General features: G+C 42.4%; 1 protein-coding gene across 15 annotated transcripts in view; it reads left to right on the forward strand.

Annotated features, from left to right (window-relative positions):
- The window catches only part of ppfia1 (PTPRF interacting protein alpha 1), a 150898-nt gene that overhangs the window by 84855 nt on the left and 41312 nt on the right, over positions 1-24731 (forward strand). For all 15 annotated transcript variants that reach the window (XM_084337818.1, XM_084337827.1, XM_084337825.1 and 12 more), the window contains exons 5-9: positions 5243-5317; positions 18221-18322; positions 19872-20105; positions 20477-20623; positions 22134-22268. In XM_084337818.1, the coding sequence (XP_084193944.1) occupies positions 5243-5317; positions 18221-18322; positions 19872-20105; positions 20477-20623; positions 22134-22268 (693 nt within the window). The remainder of the gene's footprint in view (positions 1-5242; positions 5318-18220; positions 18323-19871; positions 20106-20476; positions 20624-22133; positions 22269-24731) is intronic.

Consider the following 24731-nt stretch of genomic DNA (forward strand, 5'->3'; position numbering starts at 1 on the left):
GCTCACTTCAAAACCACCCGCTCCACTCCCCGCGCCGCTCTGCTCACATGCTCTGCTCCCCACCCCTTCCTGCCTCCCTCCCTCACACACACACACACACACACACACACACACACACACACTCACACACTCACACACTCACACACACTCACACACACAGCATTGCAACTTCCTGGTAACATAATCAATGAGAATGAGAGAGAGAGCGAGAGAGAGAGAGAACGCTTAGGTTTTAGGTTGAAAATAAGTGCACGCTAGGTTGAATGAATGGCCTTGATGTCACCGTTGGAGCGTTTCATTATAAGCGCCTTGCAACGTTGGTTAAGATATGAAAATATTTGCCAGTAGTGTAAGGATACATTAGCCATTAGCTAGCTTACTTACAGAGACTTGTGGTGGAGGTTGTAGCTGTGTTCAACTTCTGAACGAGCCCACCAGCTTCATTTCAGCCAGGCAGAAAACGGGTCCAGAAACGAATGTTTTAATCCACACCACAATATGTAAACAAAGGTTTTAACCATCCACAACAGAATACTGCAGTCCAAATGTATTTCCGATGCTTGATTCTTCTCTCAGACCGACGCAATGTCTTGAAACTATTATGTTTATTGGCGACGCGAGTGTAGTAGCAGTGTGTAAACAAACACGCCCACAACGTGTCTCCCCACTCTCCGCACACATGAGTCAGCACTGCTCGCTATCGCTTGCTACCAATCTACATACAAATAACGCAGTAACGAACCATTTAGTAACGGTAACGGAGTTACTGAATTTAACAAGTAATGCGTTAGAGTACTAGTTACTGCCAAAAGTAACAGCGTTACTGTAACATGCGTTAGTCCCAACACTGGTACTCAACACACAATGCATAATGAAACTAACAATTAACACTTTGATTGCCAGCGTAGCGTGCACTATTTATCGTTGAATGCCACCACCCACTTCAATGATGGCGCTCTAAACGCATAATCTATGTCTTAAATTATGGCTATGTGTCTAATCTGCCCGTCGCTTATCAATGACTTGTTTGCAGTCAACATTGTCGAAACGGATTCCTGATCGCCATTCCAAATATCGATCGCGTTTATTGATTCAGCGCTGGGTACTGTAAATATGTATTCCACGTTGTTTTGCGGCTCCGCGATCACTTCGGTCTCTTCAGATGGCTTGATGGAAAATTTAATGAGGAAACTGGACCCCCCCCACCATCAGTCTAATCCAATGGGGTGCAGTACCACAGGGAGATACGATAGGGGGCGGTATTTTCCTAATGGAGCTCGGAGAGAGTCTGCAGCACTAGCGTGAGGCTCGATTGATGAAATATGAATTCAAATCGCTAATAAAAAAAAATACGACAAACAACCGCTATATAGCGTTGGTGGAATTCAACAGTCGGCATGAACTAACGACAAAACGCGTCCGTGGCACTCAAAGTGTTAAGATGGCTAAAATTACATGCAAGCACAGAAACAGAAAACAAACAAAACAAAACAAAATACTTTACAGTGTTAAATACAATTTAAGATTATTTTAAAAAGTGAATCTACTGTAAATGCAGCAGCGGTTTTGAGGCAGGTTATTCCAAAGAGTTAATGCTCTAAAAATAAAAGATCTCCTTAAAGCGTTGGTTTTTGGACCTGGCAATTCAAGCTGCCCACTACTGGAACCTCTAGTCACTAGTGCAGGGGTCAGCAACCTTTTTGACATGGAGTGCCTGTTTGAAATATAGTTGTAACTAGTGTGCCTCAACAATATTCCATGCATCGTCAATATTTTTTCTCATAATCAGGTCTTTTTAACACTATGATCGCCGATGACGAGTTAAGACGTCATTCCTAGCCATGCTCATTCTGCCGAAGATGCCGTAACTCGTCTTTGATGTCAATATTTCAAAAATCTGTGATCGAAATCATATTTCCCCACCGGAGCCCTGAGACACACTGCAAAGCTCCACTCAACTCTCTAGCGGTTCAAGAGCGCCATCTGGTGGCCGATCGGCAGATCGCCAACCGGAAATGACCCTTTGAACCGGTAGTGCTCATCCATATGTGGTCCGGGCACTCGCTATCGTTAGAGAGACTCCGTCTTGACACAGTGAACATCGATCCGTGCAAATAACTCGAAAAAAACAACATGATTTGGACGTATATACTATTATACAACCTGGAAATGGATCGGGCATTTCTCCATCCCATAATAGAAAAAATTCTGTTCCACGCTCATCTGCCAGCGGTGCGAGGAAGCCACGGTAAGATTCAGCGTTATATTCTAACGTGTTCCATATAAACTGCTATGATGAACATATGACCCACTCTGGATGAATCATCTAACGCTGCCCACGGAATTATAAACGATCCCCCGCCCATCCGGTCATCATCCGATGATATGTAGTAACTCCTAGAAGCACATCCAGTTGACATTTTTTATCTCGCACAGATTCCTACCAAACTGTATTTGATCATCAATATAATGCATTTAGGGCTATAAATCACGTTCTGAAGAAAGCTGCAGAAAACGATAAAAACATACTTATACTTTAGACCATATTTTAGTATGAATATGTGAATGAAAAAGTTTAACGTTGCTACACCCTGAACAATACATATAGGACATTGAATGGGCCATAATAATGGCAATTTAGCAATAGAATTTAAAAAGTTATAGCCCTGCAAAGAAGGGGAACTTCTCCATAGACAAATAGAGATGGCGAGGGATGGTCAATTATGAATTTAACCCATGGCGATCAAAGTGTTAATGATAATTTTTACATTATTACATCATTATTGTTATTGTTATTATTAACAATATTATTATGATGGTTGTATCAACCCTAAATCTGAGTTGGGGGGAGGAGGATGCAATGCAGACAAACAGCTGCATACAGTGTGACCATTTCACTCACATTTGCCCATTCATTTTTGGACACATCACACACCATCGGTGTGTGTACTGTACGTGTGCTGTCATAGCTCCACCTACAGGCCTAATGGAGAACACCAGGAGAACACCAGGATGTGAATGGAGGGTGAATGTGAGGTATATCGTGTAAATAAGTTTTGATTGATCGCAAGACTACACTGTAAAAAAATAAATAATAATAAGTTACCAGGTTTTCAGTTTTCAATCCATAATAAGTTAACAGAAAAATAAGTACACAACCACATTATTTCAACCTAATAAAACTATGTTTATTGTCATTGTTTTAAGAACACAAGTTGACTTGGTAATACTCACATTTTGAGTAAAAAAATGGCTTTTAACATGTGCAATGTTCAATGAAATAGAAAAATAAATAATCAAATTTGTTGATTAATCCCACTGGTCACAATGGTGACCGTAATAATGTTTTTGTTATAAGGCTCTGCAAATGTTACTGAATGATGTAGCAATGTATTTCCAGCTAAATTGAAATAATAAACAAATAAAGGGTCTCAATTAAATATGTGGTAGTAAAAAGAACCTGTGGGAGGATTTCAACAAGATAAATGCGACAGTGCAAAATATTTCACTATAGTAGTTCAAAGAAAAGAGGAAAAAAAAATGTTGCAGGCACGCGTGCCTAGGGTTGCCTACCCCTGCACTAGTGTAATGCTCATGCACATTGCACAGTATTACTAAAAACAAGCTGTTTATGTATAAAAACAGGAGTTTTACTGCTGGATGACATGTATCGAAGAACAGGGCCAAACAACCGCTGTTATGGGTAACCAACGTGTAACTGAGGGGTTACAAAACCCTGACTGTATTAAAGATTGTGATAGATTAAACCACTGCTAGTTATGTACTTTAATTACTGGCCAGACAGTACATCAAATATAGATGGTGAACACCCACAAGAACACGGCATTGACAAAGAAATAGTATTTGAGGGTAATTTATTATTATTAGGCAACGTTAGGTTACAGAATGAGAATTAGGGTCGCGCTTGTATGGCGAAGAATATACGTAAAGTCAGTCAATAGCATGAGTCACTAAGAATAGCAGGAATCCTACGATGGGTCTAAGTTGACACCACCTGTCGTATAGTAGCAACTATATAGGGCAACACTGGTACCGACTGGAGACAATGGGTTCCCTCCGGTGGTGTAAGGCCTGGAGGGTAGAGGAATGTTCGGGTACTCCGTCTGATTCAATGAGGAATAAAGAGACTCCAGGTACAGGAGTCGGTCCTTGTAAACTCCCTTGATCAGCAGCAAAGTAATAATTGTAATCCAAATGCTCGACAGCATTGATGACAGCCAGCCAACCTCCGTCCACGAGGCCGGCCCGAATTGTAATCCTCACGAGGTTGAATCCCAAACGATAGTGGAAATCAACGATGCTCTTCTCCGGGTACCACGTTCCAAATCAATATAATCCAACCAGTAATGGTTCTGCAATCGCCGACGCCGATTCTCCTGTGTACATGTCCAACGGTTCTCCGCCTAGGACTCCTCGGGTGTGAGCGACGTATTTAGGCCACACAGCCTGGTTAAGTACACTAGCTAAAGACACGACGAACCGCTGGGTAATGCTACACACGAACGAACTATGGCTGCACGATATACAATAAATCGACTATTTACTTCACATTAGATTAAGTCGAACTCAACGTTACTTCATTAAACTCTGACACTTTTACCATTCTATTCGCACGCGGTTCTCAATGCTCTGTTAGACGCAAGGTTGCTCACTTCACTGCACGTTGACTCGTGGTGAAGGTGGGTAAGGTACTGAACGTAACTGAATTGAACTACTGCTGTGCGCACCTTGCGCTCTATTTATACTTAAGTGAATATCTAGTCCCAACCTCAGTCCTTGTCTGGTATCACTACGCTGACTCCGGGCATGTTCCGACATGCCTGCACTTGTCTTTGAACTTGCCGTTGGGGGCTTGCGCGCTGGCGCCTGGGGGCGCTGTCCAATAGGAGAGCGAATATTACTCTGGTTTGAACGCAGGTAAAGGGATATTCCGTGTATATATATAAATAATATACAAAGTATATCAAACAATAAAGGTAGATTCTCAGTTTAATCTGGCCCTTCACAACACAACGTGTATTCAGAAGATTTTTTTTTTTAATGTTCGAAGCTCGTGCCATCGAACGAAGCTTCGAAGTATTTAAGACAGCCCTAGGTTATACCGATTGCTATATTACACCAATAAATGTTCATGGGAGCATTATCTAGTGTACGGATTGTACTTTTTAAATCGTTCTCTACACAACCCATGCAGCATTACCAATCTGTTTTGTGTTTCAAGGTAAGAGAGAGACTGCGCGTGGCCTTGGAAAGATGCAGCACATTGGAGGAGCAGCTCACCTCGTCGCACAAAGAGGTACGCACACACAGACTGGCAAACCGTTCATCTTGTGAAAATAACTGAATGGTAATACCATTAGCACCAACCCTGACCGACAGACTCACACTCACGCAAAGAGATGAGTTTTGAACAGAATTAAGATTGACAACAGGCCCAATCTTAGGGAAAGTGGCCTAGATTTCCTTTCCGCTTCGTCATGCCACATCCCGCCTTTTATTCTTGGCAATCAGCCTGGGAACACACACGTACATGCACACGCACATGCACACACACAACGCGCACGCACACAATCACACATACACAATCACACACTCTTCAAACAAGCTGTGTATGAGTTTGTCTCTGAGATGGCAGCAACCAGAATAGTTACTCTAGGCCCTCGGTACACTTTATTTCTGTCTCACACACTCAATAGAGGCCTTGCATGGATAATTTGTGTAGTTATTTTTTTTCCAGCATGGCTGCCTGTAACATAGCAATCATTGTTTTGTACATGGCAATGGATGAGACAACAGTTGATATGTGTTGATATATGAGAAATATATCGACAAAACATCATTATTATTTTGGTTCTTATTAATATCATGCTTATCCAGTGTTCTAGCTACTCTGCCACTGCACAGAAATTGCGCATTTTCTTTTGAAAGTTGTTACCAATGGTTACAGGCAGCCATACTGGAAGAAAGAGAACTACACAAACATTCCGTGGAAGGCCTATTGTGTGCGCACCCATACACATACACACAGCAAAATGGTGATCAAAGAAAACATGGTGACTACAGAAAATAAGCATAAAAGGCTCACAGTTGAAAAGGTTTAGAAAACAAGGCAGCTGGTGCCTTGGATGGTATCTGGCTGATAACTGAAAGGCCTTTCACACAGTGGCCCCTTTTTCATAGCCTGTTGAAGGCGAGAATGTTGCGCCACACCGTTGTGTATAAAAGGTACGGACACGGAATGGGGGGGCATTGTTGTTCCGGCAATAAGCCGCCAGCAGAGGTAGTCTCATTGCTAGAGTGGGTTCACCCCAGCGTCTTGTGTAAATAGGACTGCTGGAATGCCGGGCCAGGGGTGTGATGTTTTGATGACGTGGTTAATTCTGTGGAGCTTAGCTTGTAGGTAATATAGCCACAACCATAACCACAACTATTTCATCAAGTGGAGCGCTATCCTTTGCCACTATGCCTGCACCACCAAACCATGGGAATATTGCTCCATCCAGCTATCAGTTGTCTCATGAAAGGTGGGATAGAAAAAAGACGGGCCACACCATATAATAATGTCTTATATCTAATTAAAAGAATATGCAACATGAGAAGACGCAACCTTTACCTTAATGCATTTTGGTAAAAAGCTACATAATCAATTGGCTGCCTCGGACTCCTACACCAGCCTCAAGACATAACCGCAACACTGCATCATCTACTTCGGGATAAAGCAATTTTTGTGATATGGAAACGTATACATAACATTTAATGACGGTTAAGATGGAACCTACCTGCAATTTAGCCTACAGACATATCCAAGGGCAGGGGTAATGCCTGCCATGCACTAGAAGATATTCCAAATCCTAACTAATATTGAAATGGTGGTAGACCCCACACATAATGTCATATTTCACAGATTTTACAGTCTTATTATTCGTTATAAAGCACACATTAGATAATCTTTCCAAAACTGAGCACCATACACTTGAAGATTACACTCAGGCTCCGACTCTCTGAACCTAGAATCTTGCAAGCAATGCAGGGCTTGACATTAACACATAACACAGTCACGTGCCAAATGTGGGTAGAATTTTCAGTTTTCTCTGAAACCGCCCTGGGTGCTCCGTGACCAGTGAGGTCTCCCCCAGCGAGGTCTCCCCGTGACCAGTGAGGTCTCCCCCAGTGAGGTCTCCCCGTGACCAGCGAGGTCTCCCCGTGACCAGCGAGGTCTCCCCCAGTGAGGTCTCCCCGTGACCAGCGAGGTCTCCCCCAGTGAGGTCTCCCCGTGACCAGCCAGGTCTCCCCGTGACCAGTGAGGTCTCCCCCAGTGAGGTCTCCCCGTGACCAGCGAGGTCTCCCCCAGCGAGGTCTCCCCGTGACCAGCAAGGTCTCCCCCAGCGGGGTCTCCCCGTGACCAACGAGGTCTCCCCCTGACCAGCGAGGTCTCCCCGTGACCAGCGAGGTCTCCCCCAGCGGGGTCTCCCTGTGACCAACGAGGTCTCCCCGTGACCAGCGAGGTCTCCCCGTGACCAGCGAGGTTTCCTTTGGCTTTTGCAAGTTGCATCCAGTCTAGGGATGTTGACAATTAATCGAAGATCGATTGATTGATCGTTAAGGATTTACTCTAACATGTGGCATTTACTCGATCTACTATCAAACAATGATATGTTACAATGTTGTGATGTATGTACAATAGGGCTGACGACCCCTATTAATCGATTAGTCGACTAATTGGTCGAAAGGAGCCGTAGTCGACTGGCCAACCTCTTAGTCGAATATTTTTTTTTTTTTGTAGTAGTAGTAGTAGTTTATTTTTTCAGTCATCATCTCACACAATACAATATACACCATCATTTATCAATATTTGATTTTTTTTTTTTTTTTTTTTTATTGCAAAACAAAATTGTTAAAAGTCAGTACTCAACACACAATGCATAATGAAACTAACAATTAAGGTGACTAAAATGACATGCAAGTACAGTAACAGAAAACAAAAAAAAGTATATAATAATATTTTACCGTATACAGTGTATATCCAACGATTGTACCAATTGTACCAATGTCTTATACAGGATATACTCCTAATACCTATTATCTAAAACCCTACACACATATGCTCCAGCTCGAACCCCCCCCTCCCGGACCCCTCCTTGGATAGTACCTCCATTATCCCTCACTCCTAACCAGACACCACCATTATAAGCTAGCTTTTATTCTCTCCACCACTTCTAACCACATTGACATTTTGGATTCGTTGAGTCCCAGAATTCTTGCTGTAGATATTTCTTGATAAATCACATCGAGATATGTAAGAAACCAAACCTTCCGGCACATTTTTTCCGGTTGAAACCAGCGTGATGCGATCAGTTTTTTTTAGCTACTGTTGATACCCGATAAAACCAATCTCTTTAGCTGTGGATTTACTGCAAACTCAAAAACATCATTCAATAGTAATACAGAGGGGTGTACTGGTATATTCCAAGATACGAGTTTTGATAATTGATGGGTCACATCTTTCCAGAATGCCTTAACTGGTGGGCAGTCCCAATACATGTGCATAAATGTTCCTTCGTCTCCATTTGTACATTGGGAGCATTTTGAGTCTTGTTTGAGACCCATTCTGTTCAGTCTTATAGGAGTCAAGTATGTCCTGTGAATATAGTTAAGATTGATTTGTTGATGGTCCGGGTTCCTTGATGTAAGACGGACATTTGCCCATGCTCCTTGCCAATCAAAGTCACTTTCCAGGTCTGGTATATCCCTCCTCCAGACAGAGTCTAGTTGAAGGGTTTCATATGAGGACGTTAGTAATTGATAATAAAAACCTGATACAAAACCTCTCGGTGTCTCTCTTTCATAGAAGAATTTGTGGTATCTGTGGTGTTCAACTGGTATGTCTAATGGAACACCGTGAGACTTCAAACATAGCTGTAACTGTATGTAAAAAAGCCATGTGGACTCGGTGAGATTAAATTTTGTGCATATTTCTCCATAACTACAAAAACCCTGGTTGTTAAAAACATCCCCTAATGAGTGTATGCCTTGCTCTTCCCATATAGGGAATCTTATAGGACGTTTTTCAATTAAGAGTGCATTGTTATTGAATAAGGGAGTGTGATTGTGCCATTTTTGTGGGTTAGGATATTTTTTGTGTGTTTCACGCCATATCCTGATCGCATGGGTAATTATGGGGCCGAATTTCCGCTCACAGTGCTTGATTGGTAGTTTAGTGTGTGCTATGTCCTTCAGTCTATGTGGGGCTACTATGTTTTCTTCCAATTTTCTCCAGGATACTAATGCTTGGGGATCAAACCATATTGTCAATGGTCTTAATGTGTACGCCTTAAAATATTGGAAAAAATCTGGAACTGCCATGCCACCGTCTGCTTTATTTCTCTGTGCGGTGGATCTTTTTATACGTGGTGGTTTGTTATTCCAAATAAATTTGTATGTGGAGGAGTGTAATCTTTTCCAGTAACCCTCTGGAGGGGGTAACGGTAGCATTTAACTGATGAAGTTGATTCTAGGTAGTACATCCATCTTAACTATTGATACCCTTGCCTGTACTGAGTTTTTAAGTTTTGCCCACCTGTCCAGGTCGTCTTTGATTTTGTTCTGTATTTTTGTGTAATTGTGCTTCACCGTTTGTCTTATGGTGGGAAATATTTCCACACCCAAGCATCTAAAATGTTTTACCATAGGTATCTCACCTGGGAGGGTTGTATCTTTTTTTGCATGGGTGTTAAGTGGAAGGAAAGCCGACTTCGGCCAATTTATTTTAGATCCCGATAGATCACCAAAGTTCTCAATCAACTTGAGTAGATGAGGCAATGTGGTGTTGGGGCTTTGCATGAACAATATTACGTCTTCCCCATATAAACTAATTTTATGTTGTGTGCCCTTGATTACGATTGGTTCTATGGATTGGGATTGTCTTATATATTGTGCTAAAGGCTCTAATGATAGATCGAATAGTCCGGGACTAAGAGGGCAACCCTGTCTGGCTGAGCGTGATACCGGAAAGATTTCGGAGATGAATGTACCTGTTGTAATCATGGCCGATGGGTCTTTGTATAATACTTTAATCATATCAATGAATCCTTTTCCTAACCCCATCCTTTCTAATACTGCCCATAGATACGACCATTCCAGCCTGTCAAAGGCTTTCATAGCATCCAGGGACAGCATCGCCTTAGGTATGGTGTCGTCCTTGTCTGCATCTAGTACGTGCAGTATTCGTCTTATGTTATCAGTGATCAGGCGACCTCTTATGAAGCCAGTTTGGTCCGGATGAACTAAAGACGTCATATGCTTTTGTAATCTGATGGCTAATACCTTAGAGTACAGTTTGACATCGGTTCCGAGGAGGCTTAAGGCTCTGTAACTACCGCACTCGGTGGGGTCTTTGTCTTTTTTGAGAAGGACTGAAATGAGTGCAATATTGTCGTTTTTATGGAAGCTCCCCTCCTTGACTGAGTATAAGATCATATTTAGTAATAAGGGTCCAATTATGTCCCAACAAGAAAGGTACATTTCTGATGGGATACCGTCTCTTCCAGGAGCCTTACCATTTTGCATTTCGGATATGGCCTTCTTGAGTTCCTCTAGTGTGATCGGTGTTTCTAACTGTTTAGCGTCATCCTCTGAAAGTTTAGGGAGAATAATTTGATTAAGATATGTGTCCATTTTGTATTGATCGAAGGTCGTTTCTGATTTATATAAGTCGGAGTAGAATTCTTTGAATGTATCGTTTATTGTTTTGGGGTCTGTTTCAAGTACTTGTTGTGCTCTAATGGTAGTTATATCTGCAAATTTTGCATTAATTCTTAATCGCATGGCTAATAGGTGACTAGGTTTAGAACCTTGGGAGTACTGCTGTTGTCTTGTGCTGCGTATTTGCATTTCCGATTGTTGTCTGTATATGGCATTGATCTCTGTTTTTAGTACGTTAACTTGATTTTCTAGTCTAGTTGAGTTGTTGTATTTTAAAGAATTAAATAACGTTGAGTAAAGCGTTTCCAGTTCAGACAGTTTTGTGCATTGATTTTTGCGCATTATGGAGGAAAATCTATCAGTGAAATCCTTGATCATACCCTTTACCGACATCCATATTATTCTGGGGTCTTGCACCGAGTTTGCATTCTCCCGTAGGAATACTATGAGAGCTTCTTTGAGTTGTGTAATGAATTCCTTGTTATTAAGCAGCATCGAATTAAAACGCCATCTTGGGGCCCGGGAAGATAGTATACCAAATGTTGCTTTTAGGAGTAAATAACAGTGATCTGATAGTGCATTGGGTATCATTTCCACTTCATATTTATCAAATAGTCTCGGGGATGCAAAGACATAATCAATTCTGGATAATGTGTTATGTCTCGCCGATCGACAAGAGTACTTTCGGGTCGTGGGATTAAGTGAACGCCATAAATCATTTACACCTGTAATCTTTGACCAATCCTTTAATGCTTTAGATGCATTTTTTTGTTCGCTGGAAAAGGCGAGGTAAGATTTGTCCATCCTTGGATTCCAAATGGCATTAAAATCTGCACCTATTATAAATGAGTAATCGGGATGGTTTAACATTTCATCGGTTAGTGTAGTGAAGAAACCCTCTTCGTACAAATTTGGGGCATATACCGCTGCCAACGCTATTTTCCTGTTATTGTGTACAATCCTAGCTATAGTTATACGCCCATCCGCATCCGACCATACCCCCTTTAATTCAATATTTAACTTACGTCTGACGACTATGGCTACACCTCGAGTTCTCGTACCAAAAGAAGAGTGACTAATATTATGATATGTGTTATCCGCTAACGTATCTATGTCTTCCTCTAAAATGTGCGTTTCGCTTAGTAGAGCCACGTCCACATGTTCTTTTTTCATCAGTGTGAGCACGCTTTTGCGTTTGTGTTGTTTGTTTATCCCACCAGTGTTCCATATCATTATATTCAAACTAGCCATAATCTATACATGTTTTTGTGTAGTTTTTGGTAATGCTTCTGGAGTGCGAAGCTACAATAGATGTACATCCAATTATTGAGGTCCCGTTGAGAGCCGAGCTTAAAAACATATATATATACAAATAAAAATCCCCTTTTTTCCCCTCACCCAGAGAGTCGTACAGGCCTGTGTTCCAAAAACACATCCTCCGCGTATGACTCCCTCCCTTAGGCCACCGGATTGCCCAAACTGAGCTTTGTAATCCTAATCTTCCTATGCTAATTGCCATAGGATCTAACATTTTCATTCTAATTCAATAGAATGTCGCTTTTGGTCTTGCGCCTTCCCTTACCGTAATGAAATATTATGAAAAATGAAAAAAAAGAATAATACACTTTCATCGATATATTCATTTGAACCTTCTACTAACTTATGTAGGAAACATCAGAAAAAAGGAAATGATTGTAGAGAAACATGAACACCTTAATATGAAGAACAATGGGTAAGAACAATGTAAGATAAAAGAGAGAAAAATAAAATAAAAATAAGGAGTGAGAGATAGAATAAAACTCAACGTGGAGAAGCCACTAGAACAGAATTGAGTAATTCGATAAAAGAGAAAAACAGAGCCTTTTAGAGCTACAATGTGCCAATCTCTACATCAGTGGAGTGATTATTTAAATTATTAGAATAACCTTGTTGTGCTCATACGTTTAGGTGTGGTTGATTTTTTTTTTTAAAGTCTTATTAAGGCCTGATTAAACTTCAGTCAATTGATCATATGCTTATGCTTATACACACCGGATGTTAATGTTAGAGTTGCAGGCCTTCGTTGTAATGGTGCATTATATTCTAGAAGGTTGTAGAATACACTAGTATATACTAACAGACTGTTGTTATGTTCCAGAATGATCTTCCTACCCAGGGTTCATGACTACTAGTATTTTCGGGAAATTTCTAAGTGACCCAGAGCAGTCGAGCGATAAGCCCAGAATATTCCAGATTGTTCTTATTGTCAATGATATATTCTTGTCTCCACGGAGACCAGAGGTCTGAAAATATAATGCATTACGAATCATATTATACACATTTATTTTATTTTTTATCATTTTTTCCAAAAGAAAAGAGGCCCAGAAGTGTGGCTAACGCTAATGGCACGCATACCAGAGGCTAACTGCCTACGAAAACAGGCACAGAGGCACTGAAAGAGGATTTCACCCATCTAATGAACACACTAAACAAATATCCAGATGTGTCCATCAGTGGACCAATTGCATGCTTTTGCAGAGGACAAGAAGCCTTCAGTCGACTCCTTCAGACATTAAGCACCCCCCACAGCCCAAATGGAATGATACAAAAAATAAAATAAAAAGAAAAGTTTTAAAATATTATATATATATATTTTTTTTTAAGTCAACCAATAGTCGACTAACGGCAAATTTTGGCCAATCCTAGTCGACCATCCAAATCCTTAGTCGGGGACAGCCCTAATGTACAATGAGAATGTGTCTATTACATTGTAGCTGTCGGTAGAATGGTGTATGGTTTCAAAGCATGTTTCAATGAACAGATAGATGGTGCAATATAACTATTGTTACAAAGGATCAGATTAAACCGAATATATATATTTATTGATTGATATATATTGCATAGTATTTGTATATCGTTTGATATCCCTTGTATATTCCTTGTACATATACACGGAATATCCCTTTAGCCCAGACCATAATATTTCATTCTCCTATTGGACAGCGGTCCACAGGCGCCAGAGCCATGCCTCCGGAGTCAGGTTCAAAGTCACCGTCAAGACATGTCTGTACAAGCCCGGCCTTGCCCAGGGATACGAGACAGAAATGAGGTTGGCACTAGATTGTTCGCCGTGCATATAAATATGGCGCAGGTGAATACAGAAGTAGAGTTACCCAATAAGTTGAAGCCTCACCCACGATACTCCGTGCGGTGAAGTATGGCCTGTTTGGCCCCAAATAGAGCATTGAGACCGCGTGCGAATTAATAACTGAATTGTCAGTTTGGCGCTATACCGTCGAGTGCGACATATTTCTATTAAGTCAGTAATAGTCTATTTGTGTATAGTGTATCGTGCGGCTAAAGTTCTACAGTGACCAGCATCACCAACGCTTCCTCGTATCAGCTAGAGTGCTTATCCAGGCTGGGCTGCTTTCATGGCGCTTTCACCCGAGGAGACCTAGACGAGAACCGTGTGGACATGTACACTGGATTAATCTACCCGACGACTACATAGCCCTTTGCGGCTGGATTATATTTGTTTTGGTCCTGTGATTTATGGAGTGGAGAATCGCCGACGCCTACACGTGTTGGATTTACCCTGTGAGGAGACCAGTCGAGTCTGCGCCTCAGAGAGCCTGAGGCCGGCTAGCTTTCTTCACTGTGGAGCTACAGTCTACGGAGAACAGCTGTATTCGTCTGTGGATCAAGAGACTATTGCACCGTCTCCTGTACTTGGAGTCTCCTTAGTCATCGTTGACCAGACTCTCTACTACCGACAGATCCTCTACCCCTGCTGGCTTACAACCGGGGGGACCCTTCCAGTATCTCCCGCTATATATTACTAGTGTACCATAGATATAATTCCCTAAGATTCAGGTTGTATAATTACCTCCTGCGTAACCAGAGAATCGACATTCATTATTGATTTGCCTACGCACATTCCTTTGCCTTATAAGCGCATCCAAAGTAAAATACAGAGAAGTATATTATGTACCTTTTGCTGCAATAAATACTTGATTACACCTTTGTGTGGAACCGATTCATTGTGGGAAGTGTTCATCATATTTATATATCATGTACTGTATGGCCAGTAATTAAAGTACATAAAGCGGTAGTGGTTTAATGATACCATACTTATCAATACAGTCAGGGAATTGTACCCCTCAGTTACAACTATGATGAGGAGGCAACCACCTCTGTCTGGAAAATAAGCGATGGCAACTTGCAAAATTAAGCATGCCAAGACAAGTCAGTCTGCGCATTTATCGAAAACGACATGATCGGTATGGTTGATGGCGAAGTATTTTGAAGTATTTTGGCAAATTATACACCTGCTTGAGCCAGCGTACTTGAGAAGAGCTACACCGATGCAAAGTTCAGAGTTGCTTGCGCAGCTAGCTAACGTTACCGCTGCTCGCAAGGTTGCATTGACGACAGACTGCTGGACTGCCCTGACGACCCGAAAGCTATGTTACCATCACTTGCCACTACATCACGAGGACTGGCGAGTCACCACTGCTGTGTTGCTAACTAGAAGTTTGCCGGGTTGGCATATGGCAGACCACCTCGGCTAACGGTTAAAAGAAGCCATTCCCCATCCCTAGATAAAAATCAGACTGACTGGTGGAAAGTCAATGCGGGGAGATTGCCCAGGCTAGCAAAGCTGGCACGCCAGTATCTCTGTAAGCAAGTAAGCAAGTAAGCAAGTAAGCAAGTAAGCAAGTAAGCAAGCAAGCAAGCAAGCACCTTTCATACATGTCATGTAGCTCAAAGTGCTATACACAAACATAGGCATATATAACGATAAAAGCAATAAAGTCACAGTGATCAGTTAAGATCAATGTTTAAAAAATAATAATAATAATAATAATAATAATAACGTAAAAATGGTGAAAATTAAAGGGAAAATGTTTTACGTTGCAAATGGAACATGCAAATGTGCCTTGTAGAAGTGGAGCATTCTTCCATCTACATACAGGTATGTATTTTTAGGTGGATTTTGAGGAAATAGGGCTAGGGCTTAACACATTGATTGCCAGTCAGCAGGGGGCACTGTGGGCCGTCGGTGCCAGCGTATTAAATATTATAGCTATGGATCTAATAACGTTTTCGATTGTCAGTAAGTTTCTTCCAGTCAACATGCAAAAAACAGATAATTTTTTCATCCATACATTTCCGTTTTTATACCGTGGTGAATATGAGTATAGTTTGAGTGATTCTGAGTAATCTCAGGAAAAGACGCGAAAACTGCGTTTTATTGGAATTCACTAAACACGTTGCCATTCCTCGCTTGGATCAACAATCAATCTGAAATCAACGCTAGATTATCGGTATTATCATGCACGCATGAAAGGGGGCTTGGAGCGGGGCGCCCATCCGTGCCGTGATGTGACCAACGGGACACAACACACACACACACACTACACAGACAGAGCGATCGCGGGGGAAAAAATATCAGATCAACGCAAGATTGGTAATATAGAGTCCTTACCTGGTCTCTGATGTACTGCAAAAAGAATAATCCAATTATTTGATCGCCATTCCAGATATCCACAGCGATCCTGTCTCCGACGTTATCCGGCATTGCACATGAACGGGCGGGCGGGGTCAGTTGTCCAAGCCATCCCTACAAGTGCTTGTTTTGCCGGAGTGTTTAGAACCCGCCCCCACGCCGCAGCTCGGTAGAGAAAAGAAACCACATAGTTTCAAATGGAGTGCAATAGCGGCCACAAGGCGTTATGGTGGCGGTATTGACCGTCTGCGATCTCAGACACATTCAGTACAGCATGCACAAGGTGCCTCGATGGATTATGAATGGCAATAGCGAATAAAAGAAATAACGAAACAGAAACGTAGATCTACGTGAACGGCACTCAACCGCTGGGCCACAGAAACGTAGATCTACGTGAACGGCAACCAAAGGGTTAAGAGGTTAAAAGTACCGGCAATGCAAGCTATCCACTTGTGTATATTGTTCACATCTCCAGCTGTCAAAACATCTCTTGTGAGTCTTTGGTTTGATTGGTTCGCTCACTCCCTGTAAAATGTCTCTACATGCTTGTACCAGCATTTCCCTGAAAATAGAGCCCTATTCTCACGGGACTAATATTACGTATGAACCCATGGTAATGTAAATTGACCCCATAAACTTTGATTTCCAGATGCGCATTCGCACAAGATAAATTTTTACCAAGGTGTCCCTCGGAGATTGAACTTGACATGCCCCTAGTTTTCACTAAGGTGCGTGATCAAACATTATTGTTTCAAATGGCACCTTAAACTAATTTATGACAGCAAATGTACTGCCTGATGTAACAATGGAATGATGCAATCTACTTCAATATGATGATAAATGAAAATGATTAATCAAATCTGACAATCCAGCAGGGGAAACGGTGTGTACAGTATGTGCACCTACTTTAGATGGAAATATATTTTTCAAGAAGGAACTAACGAACTATCGATCTCCATGTGAAGCATGAGGTGAAGCAATTTGGCATTTGCACTGAACATTCATTTGAATCCGTCCTGTAGCCCATTGATTTTACTACCAAAAACAAATTACGACCCCAAATTACTGAGATGCCGTTTCGCTCTGGAATATTATCTAATATTATCAGATGACCTCTGTTTGCTGAAATATGATAGGTAATTTGCGCTGGAATTTCTATCTTACAAAATTACAGGCATGACTGATTCGCAGGGGATTGCGATCACAGATGACCTACGGAATTATTCCAAATGCCTAGAGGTCCCCAGGTAATACCAGAACCATACGAATAGGGCTTAGGTGTTGGTGTGGGACATTAGAGGTAGTGGTGGGAATCACCAGAGGCTTCACGATACGATAGTATTGCGATTCAAAATATATTGCGATATGCTGAGTATTGCAATATTAATATTGCGATATATTGCGATTTATTACCTTTTTTCAACTGCAAAGTAAAACTTTGTCAACATGTTTTATCTAATAAAATAAAGTTTTCAGTCTGTTCATCTCACTTCAATCATTTGTATTGCAGCAAATGGGATTTTCTCAAGCAGATGGATGTCAACACTGTTGCATGTACCTCACAAACTGAACTGTTTGTATTAGTCATATTCCAACTTAACTGAATGCACACGTGTTTGTGTGTGTGTGGACTACTGTACTATTACAGGTATTGAAATGAACAATGCAACTTCCTTATACAAAAAAAATATTTTTTTCTCTTTTTTTTTTAAATAAATAATAAAATATTGATACCTGGCGTCCTTGTATCGATACAGTATCACAACGCAAATAATCGCGATACTACTACGTATCGATATTTTCCCCCACCACTAATTAGAGGTACACATTTCCTGGCATATCGATCCTGTCTCCCATTCACACATTTCAGGGACAAACTGCATGTGTGATTGGCTGTTGAATTTATTGATTGTGGCAACTAACTGTGTTGATGGCCTACTGTAGAGAATAAGTGAATGGATAGGACGTGATAACCTTAATAACTCTGTTGTGATATCCGTTTTCTAGCTGGCTTACCTCAGAGAACAGAGCTGCCAGAAGAGAGGGCTGATGGATGGAACCAATGAACTCAATCACAACTCTGATAATGCACCAAGCACTAATGGCAAGGTAAGACTGCTCAACAAAATGGTGTGTGCGCGTGCATGCGTGCAAGATGGCGTTTAGTTGACATATCTGTCCACACGGACATTTCACAATATAGATAACGAGTGAAATTACAATGAATAAAATACTTAATATCAGAGCAGTCCCTGTATGGGCATTATGAAAAGTCTTTGGTGTGTTTGTGGGGCTAGGTGGTATGGCAGAGATGGTCTTGTTCCTTATACCCATAAGATGTCCTCAAAAGCATGTTGTGGAACCTCTTAATATTTGAATCATGTGTGTCCTTTTTGATGGGATTTGTGGATTCAAATAAAGTATTTAAAGTTTGTGTGAGACACAGTACTTTAGTTGCCTCTGCCTCACAAACGTCCAACCAGACCACTCACCAAGTCTTTGCAGTGCCTTCATCAACCAGTGTCATTGCAGTGCCTACAAGTCCTGACTCCCCACTCCGCTTGCCCCTCCTTTTCTCCATCCCAGCATCTCTCCCTCACTCCATCCTGCTACCTGCTATTTGGGTTATCTGTGTCAGGTTCAGGTCTAGTCACATGCAGTACATGCTTTGCAAACAGGGAAACTGAACGTGGTGTTCAGAGAGTGGTTTCACCTCATAGAAATAGAATACACGTGCAGTAGTGCGGCCGGGTAGCGCAGCGGACTAAGTGTCTGTCTTCCACCACAGAGCCAGTGGGATCGAATCCGGCTGTGGTGCCTCCGGCTTGGCCGACCGTCCATACTAACACAATTGGCAGTGTTAGCGGGTGGGAAGCCGGCGTGGGTGGGTCCTGGTCGTTATAAACAGCGACTCCTACAGTTTGGTCGGGGCGCCTGCACAGCAAGGGAAGGATCTGGGAGAGGTAGTGTGACCTTCCACACATTACACTCTCCCAGTGAGAGTCCGCGCTGCCAGGTGAAAAGAAGCGGTGGGCTGGCTACACATGTGTCGGAGGAAGCATGTGATAGTCTCCGCCCTCCCAGACCGACGGTAGGGGGTAGAGTGCGCAACGACCAGGAAGGGGAGTGGGAATTGGCATAACGACTAACATTGGGATGGGAGAAAAACGGAAAAAGAAGGGGGAAAAAGATAATACAAAAAAAATAAAGGAATACACGTGCAGTGTTCTCGTTGCTTTTTTCCCTGTCACAGAGAAGTACCAGAGGAGGGACTGCTCCCTGTGTGTAGGAACCTCTGATGTAATGCTTATGTAGGGCCCAGTTTTCATTGGTGATAAACTGTGAAGTAAGTACAATGGTTGTAGCTTCAAAGGCTGCGTTTGAAGACAAATTGCGTCACAGCAGCACAGCCAAAAATGCAGCAGAGAAATGCAGCTTTCTTTTCCTGAATTTGGAGGATCCGGGACAGCCAAGTAACCCAGAATGCATTTCGCACCAATGGGCAGATATGCCGACTATTTACCCAGGCCGAACACTGTTTTAACGTATGACCTAGGACCATTATCATACTGTTTTAATATTTTTTCAGGCGAGCATGTAACCTTTTGGTGGTCAGTTTGTCCATGGCTAATGAAGTCATGTTTAATGTCAACCATAGCGGTCGTCCGACGGGTCGTTGAGCCAGGAGGAGGAGGCTGGGCTTGTGCCAGGGAAGGTGGTCGAGCTACAGGAGGTGGTGGAGCGTCAGACCTCTGACCTAGGCCAGATGAAGGAGCGCATGGCCACCATGTCGTCACGCATCAATGAGCTGGAGGAAGATCTGGACACGGCTCGAAAGGACCTCATCAAGTCTGAAGACATGAACACACGTCTGCAGAGAGACCTAAGAGAGGTATGAGGAGAGGTCAGGGGGAGGAGGGGCTGGGTTTGTACATGTAGGACCTCATCAAGCCTGAAGACGCAAATACTTTTCTGCAGAGAGACCTGAGAGAGGTATGAGGCTAGGAGAGATCAGGGGGAAGAGAAATAAGGTTGCAAGCTTTATTATTTTAATATGCTTAATTGTCATATATTTTTCACTTTATTAACATTCTGGGGGCATCTTCGCCCCAAGCTCCTGTTGATTTCCCACCTTGTAAGACTTGACATGCATCTGCAGAGACCTTAGAGAGGTATGGGGATAGGAGGTGAAGTTGTTGATATGGGAGGTATGGGAAGTTATATGACCATTAGTCGACTGAGATTGTGTATGTGTGTGTATAGTCGATGGCCCAGAAGGAAGACATGGAGGAGAGGATCACCACTCTGGAGAAGCGATACCTGGCGGCCCAACGCGAGGCCACCTCCGTCCACGACCTCAACGACAAGCTGGAGAATGAAGTGGCCAACAAGGACTCGCTCTTTAGACAGGTGAGACCCATGCACCTGGACCCCACACACACACACACACACACACACACACACACACACACACACACACACACACACACACGCAGCTATACTTCAGCAGGGTTCTACAGTGCTCGCATTTTTAGCACCACCATTCACCATTATTTGGTGAATTGTTATTAACACGTTGACTGCCGGAAAACGCTTAAAAGCGTCATTCCCGGCCATGCTCAAGTTGCCGGAGGACGCTGCGTCCTTATATCAATATTTCAAAAATCTGCGATCGGATTCATATTTCCCCTCCGCTGGCCTGAGATCCACCAGGAGGACCCACTGAGCTCTCTGGCGGTTCAGGAGCGCCATCTGGTGGCCGATCGGCGCAATCGCCAAACAGGATGTGCTATGGAGGTTGTGCTGGTCGGCCGTATTACTTCCGGGCACTCTGTTTGGCTACCGGGACTCGATCTCGACACAATACATAGCGATCGATTGCCAATAACTCGATAAACAACATGATTTGGACATATATACTATTATACAAGCTGGAAATGGACCCGATATTTCTACATACCATAATAGGTAAATGACTGTTCCACGCTCATCGCCCAACGGCGCGAGGAGGATACGGTAAGATTCAGCGTTATTTTTGATCGTATTCCATATAAACTGTTATGATGAACATATCACCCACACTAGATGAATGATATAACGCTGCCCACGGAATTATAAACGATCCCCCGCCCATCCGGTCATCATCAGATCATACGTAGATCATTCTAGAAGTACGTCCAATTGAAATTTTTTATATCGCCCCGATTGCCATCAAACTGTATTTCATCATCAATATAATGCATTTGGGGCTATATATCACGTTCTGGAGAAAGCTGCAGAAAGAGATGAAAACATACTTATACATTAGACCATACTTTACTATGAATATGTGAATGAAAAAGTTTAACGTTGCTACACAATGAACAATACATATAGGACTTTGAATGGGCCCTAATAATGGCAATGTAGCAATAGAATTTAAAAAGTTATAGCCCTGCAAAGAAGGGGAATTTCTCCATAGACAAATAGCGCTGGCAATCCACAGTCATTTTCCGGATTTCTGGCCGGCACCCATAGTGTTAATAATTAATTATGAATTTAAAACACAAAACAAAAGCTGTGTGTGTTCTCCTGCCAGCGGGAACAGCCTGCAGGGTCTCTAGAACCCCTGCCAATGCATTGCCACTGTATTCACCCACTGGCCGGCGCAGCAGCCTCTGAAGACCTGGGCTTGTTTCTCTGTGTGCTCACTGAGATGGAGAGATGTCTCCTCTTTTCTTCTAGGTTTTATTCTTTTATTATCTTGAATACTCTCTTCGTCCCCTCCTACCAGTCTGCCTCTCTCTCTTCCCAGCTCACCTCCTCCAGACTGTCAGGCCATGGTGATCAAGTCGTCCGCCCCCCCCCCCCCCCCCCCAATTACTGTATTTAAATCTTTTCTTTTTATATATAAACGTTTCTTGTTTTAATTTTGTTACAGACTGAAGACAGGAACCGCCAGCTCCAGGAGAGGTTGGAGCTGGCTGAGCAGAAGCTGCAGCAGACCATCCGCAAGGCAGAGACTCTGCCCGAGGTGGAGGCTGAACTGGCCCAGCGGGTGGCCGCCCTCACCAAGGTCAGCCCAGTCCCAGTCCAGTTGCCTCAGGAAGCAGAAATGATTTGTATCACATACACATTTATTTTCCCCACAAGCTTCAGTCTCTCATATCTAACAAATGGATTTTGCATTTGAAGAAGCCTAACCTTTTGAGCTCTAACCCACGAGTCCTGCAAGATGTTCCATTTACCTCCCTAAGCTGTTGTAAGGGAACAAATACATGATGAAGGTGTTTGGAGGGACGTGCATTTGATTTTGAGAGAAATTGTGTGGGGTACCCTGTTAGGAAAAGAAATGTGCGGCTGGTGTGACAACTGCAGCTGAGAAATTGTGAATGAATTGAAAAGTAAAATAAGTGTTGAAGCAGAAGAACTCACACACACACATTGCCAGGACTGTAAAACTGGTAATTTCCTTTACATTGCGCCAACCAAACAGTGGCCCTCATTTTCCTGCAGAAGCCTGTAAGGAAGCCATTGTTTAGGTTACTCCAAATAGCCACAAGGAGCTATTTTTAGATTGTTGGCTCCAGTCCTCATCCATTTATAGCTCTGCTGTTAGTCTAGTAGGACAATACACACTGCTGAAACCACACTGGTCTGTTAGTCTAGGACAATACACGCTGCTGAAATCACACTGGTCTGTTAGTCTAGGACAATACATGCTGCTAAAACCACACTGGTCTGTTAGTTTAGGACAATACATGCTGCTGAAACCACACTGGTCTGTTAGTTTAGGACAATACATGCTGCTGAAACCACACTGGTCTGTTAGTTTAGGACAATACACGCTGCTGAAACCACACTGGTCTGTTAGTCTAGGACAATACATGCTGCTAAAACCACACTGGTCTGTTAGTTTAAGACAATACACGCTGCTGAAACCACACTGGTCTGTTAGTTTAGGACAATACACGCTGCTGAAACCACACTGGTCTCTTAGTTTAGGACAATAAATGCTGCTGAAACCACACTAGTCTGTTAGTTTAGGACAATACACGCTGCTGAAACCACACTGGTCTGTTAGTCTAGGACAGGGGTTCTCAAACTACGGGTCGCAACCCAAATTGAGATCGCGGGTAGGCATTGGCAAGTGTTTTTTTTTATAATAATAAAAGATAAAAAAAAATGTATGTTCTGGCAACATATTTTGGCTAAATATGCCTTGTTTTATAAATGTGTATTGATAACATAGTGCTGTAATGAAATTTTCTAATACATTTAAATATGCATGATCAAGTTCAACAACGTATGCTTTTATTTTGATATTCCTTAATTCCACATTTGAAATCACGTGATTACATTAACACATCCACCGCCGGAAACGCTTTAAAATGTTATTGCCCGCCATGCTTATACCGCCAGACCACGCTGTACAGCGATATTGAGATCAATATTTAATTTTTTCGCCATGGCATTCATAATTCATATATATACCTCCGGCGCTGCAGCTGGACCCTACGGCTCAAAAAAACAACGGCTCAATACCGCCGCCTGGTGGTTGGTCGGGCGAGTTACACTGGTAAACAGGATATGGGGTCTGTGCGTCAATTAAATTCATCCGGCGGTCAGATATTGTTGCATGACTCCCGACAGACACAATGTACATATCGATCGCTTTATAAACTTAATAATCTATATGATTTCTGCGTTTATTGCGACATACAAACCGGAAATGGACCTAGGCGATCGACGTCCTATACCTGGGATCTTTCACCGCCAGTCTCATTGACTCACGGTAAGAGGACGCTAACGCTATTTTCAGCCCAATTGTTTATTCTTTTCAATGCAAACCGATCTGATCAATATATCACCCATACTACATAAAGCATTTACTGACGATCACGGAATTATAAACGACCCCCCCCCCCTTTCATCCGCGCATGATGACGCATAACGTATAGGATCATATACAGTTGAATTTTTTAATATAGCGTGTATCGAGAATAAACGGCAGTTTATAATCTATATATGCGGTTATGCCTATAACTCACATTCTATGAATTACTGCAGAAAACGATAAAAACATACTTATATTCTAGAAGGTCTTTTTGGAAGAATCTATGAATGAAAAAGTATAACGTTCCTACATCCTGAACGATAGATAATCGATGTTGAATGGGCCATAGTAATGTCAATTTAGCAATACAATTAAAAAAGTTATAGCCCTGCAAAGAAGGTGAACATCTCCATAGGCTTAGAGTGGTGGCAGTGAGGCTACATTGATGGATATAACCGTGGCAGGGAATGTGTTAAGTGTGGGGTCTCCAAAAAAAATCCTAAATAAAATGGGGTCGTGGTATGAAAAAGTTTGAGAACCCCTGGTCTAGGACAATACACGCTGCTGAAATCACACTGGTCTAATAGCACCTTATTAGTGGTGAAGCTGGCTGTTGCCTGGCTCCCAGCTAATTTCTGAAAAGAAGACCACACTCTTTACATTTTCTGTAGTTCCGTTGTTATCTGCCAGCAGATAACGTCA

This window comes from Notolepis coatsorum (assembly GCF_963971535.1).
Source record: "Notolepis coatsorum genome assembly, chromosome: 20".
Lineage (NCBI taxonomy): Eukaryota > Metazoa > Chordata > Actinopteri > Aulopiformes > Paralepididae > Notolepis > Notolepis coatsorum.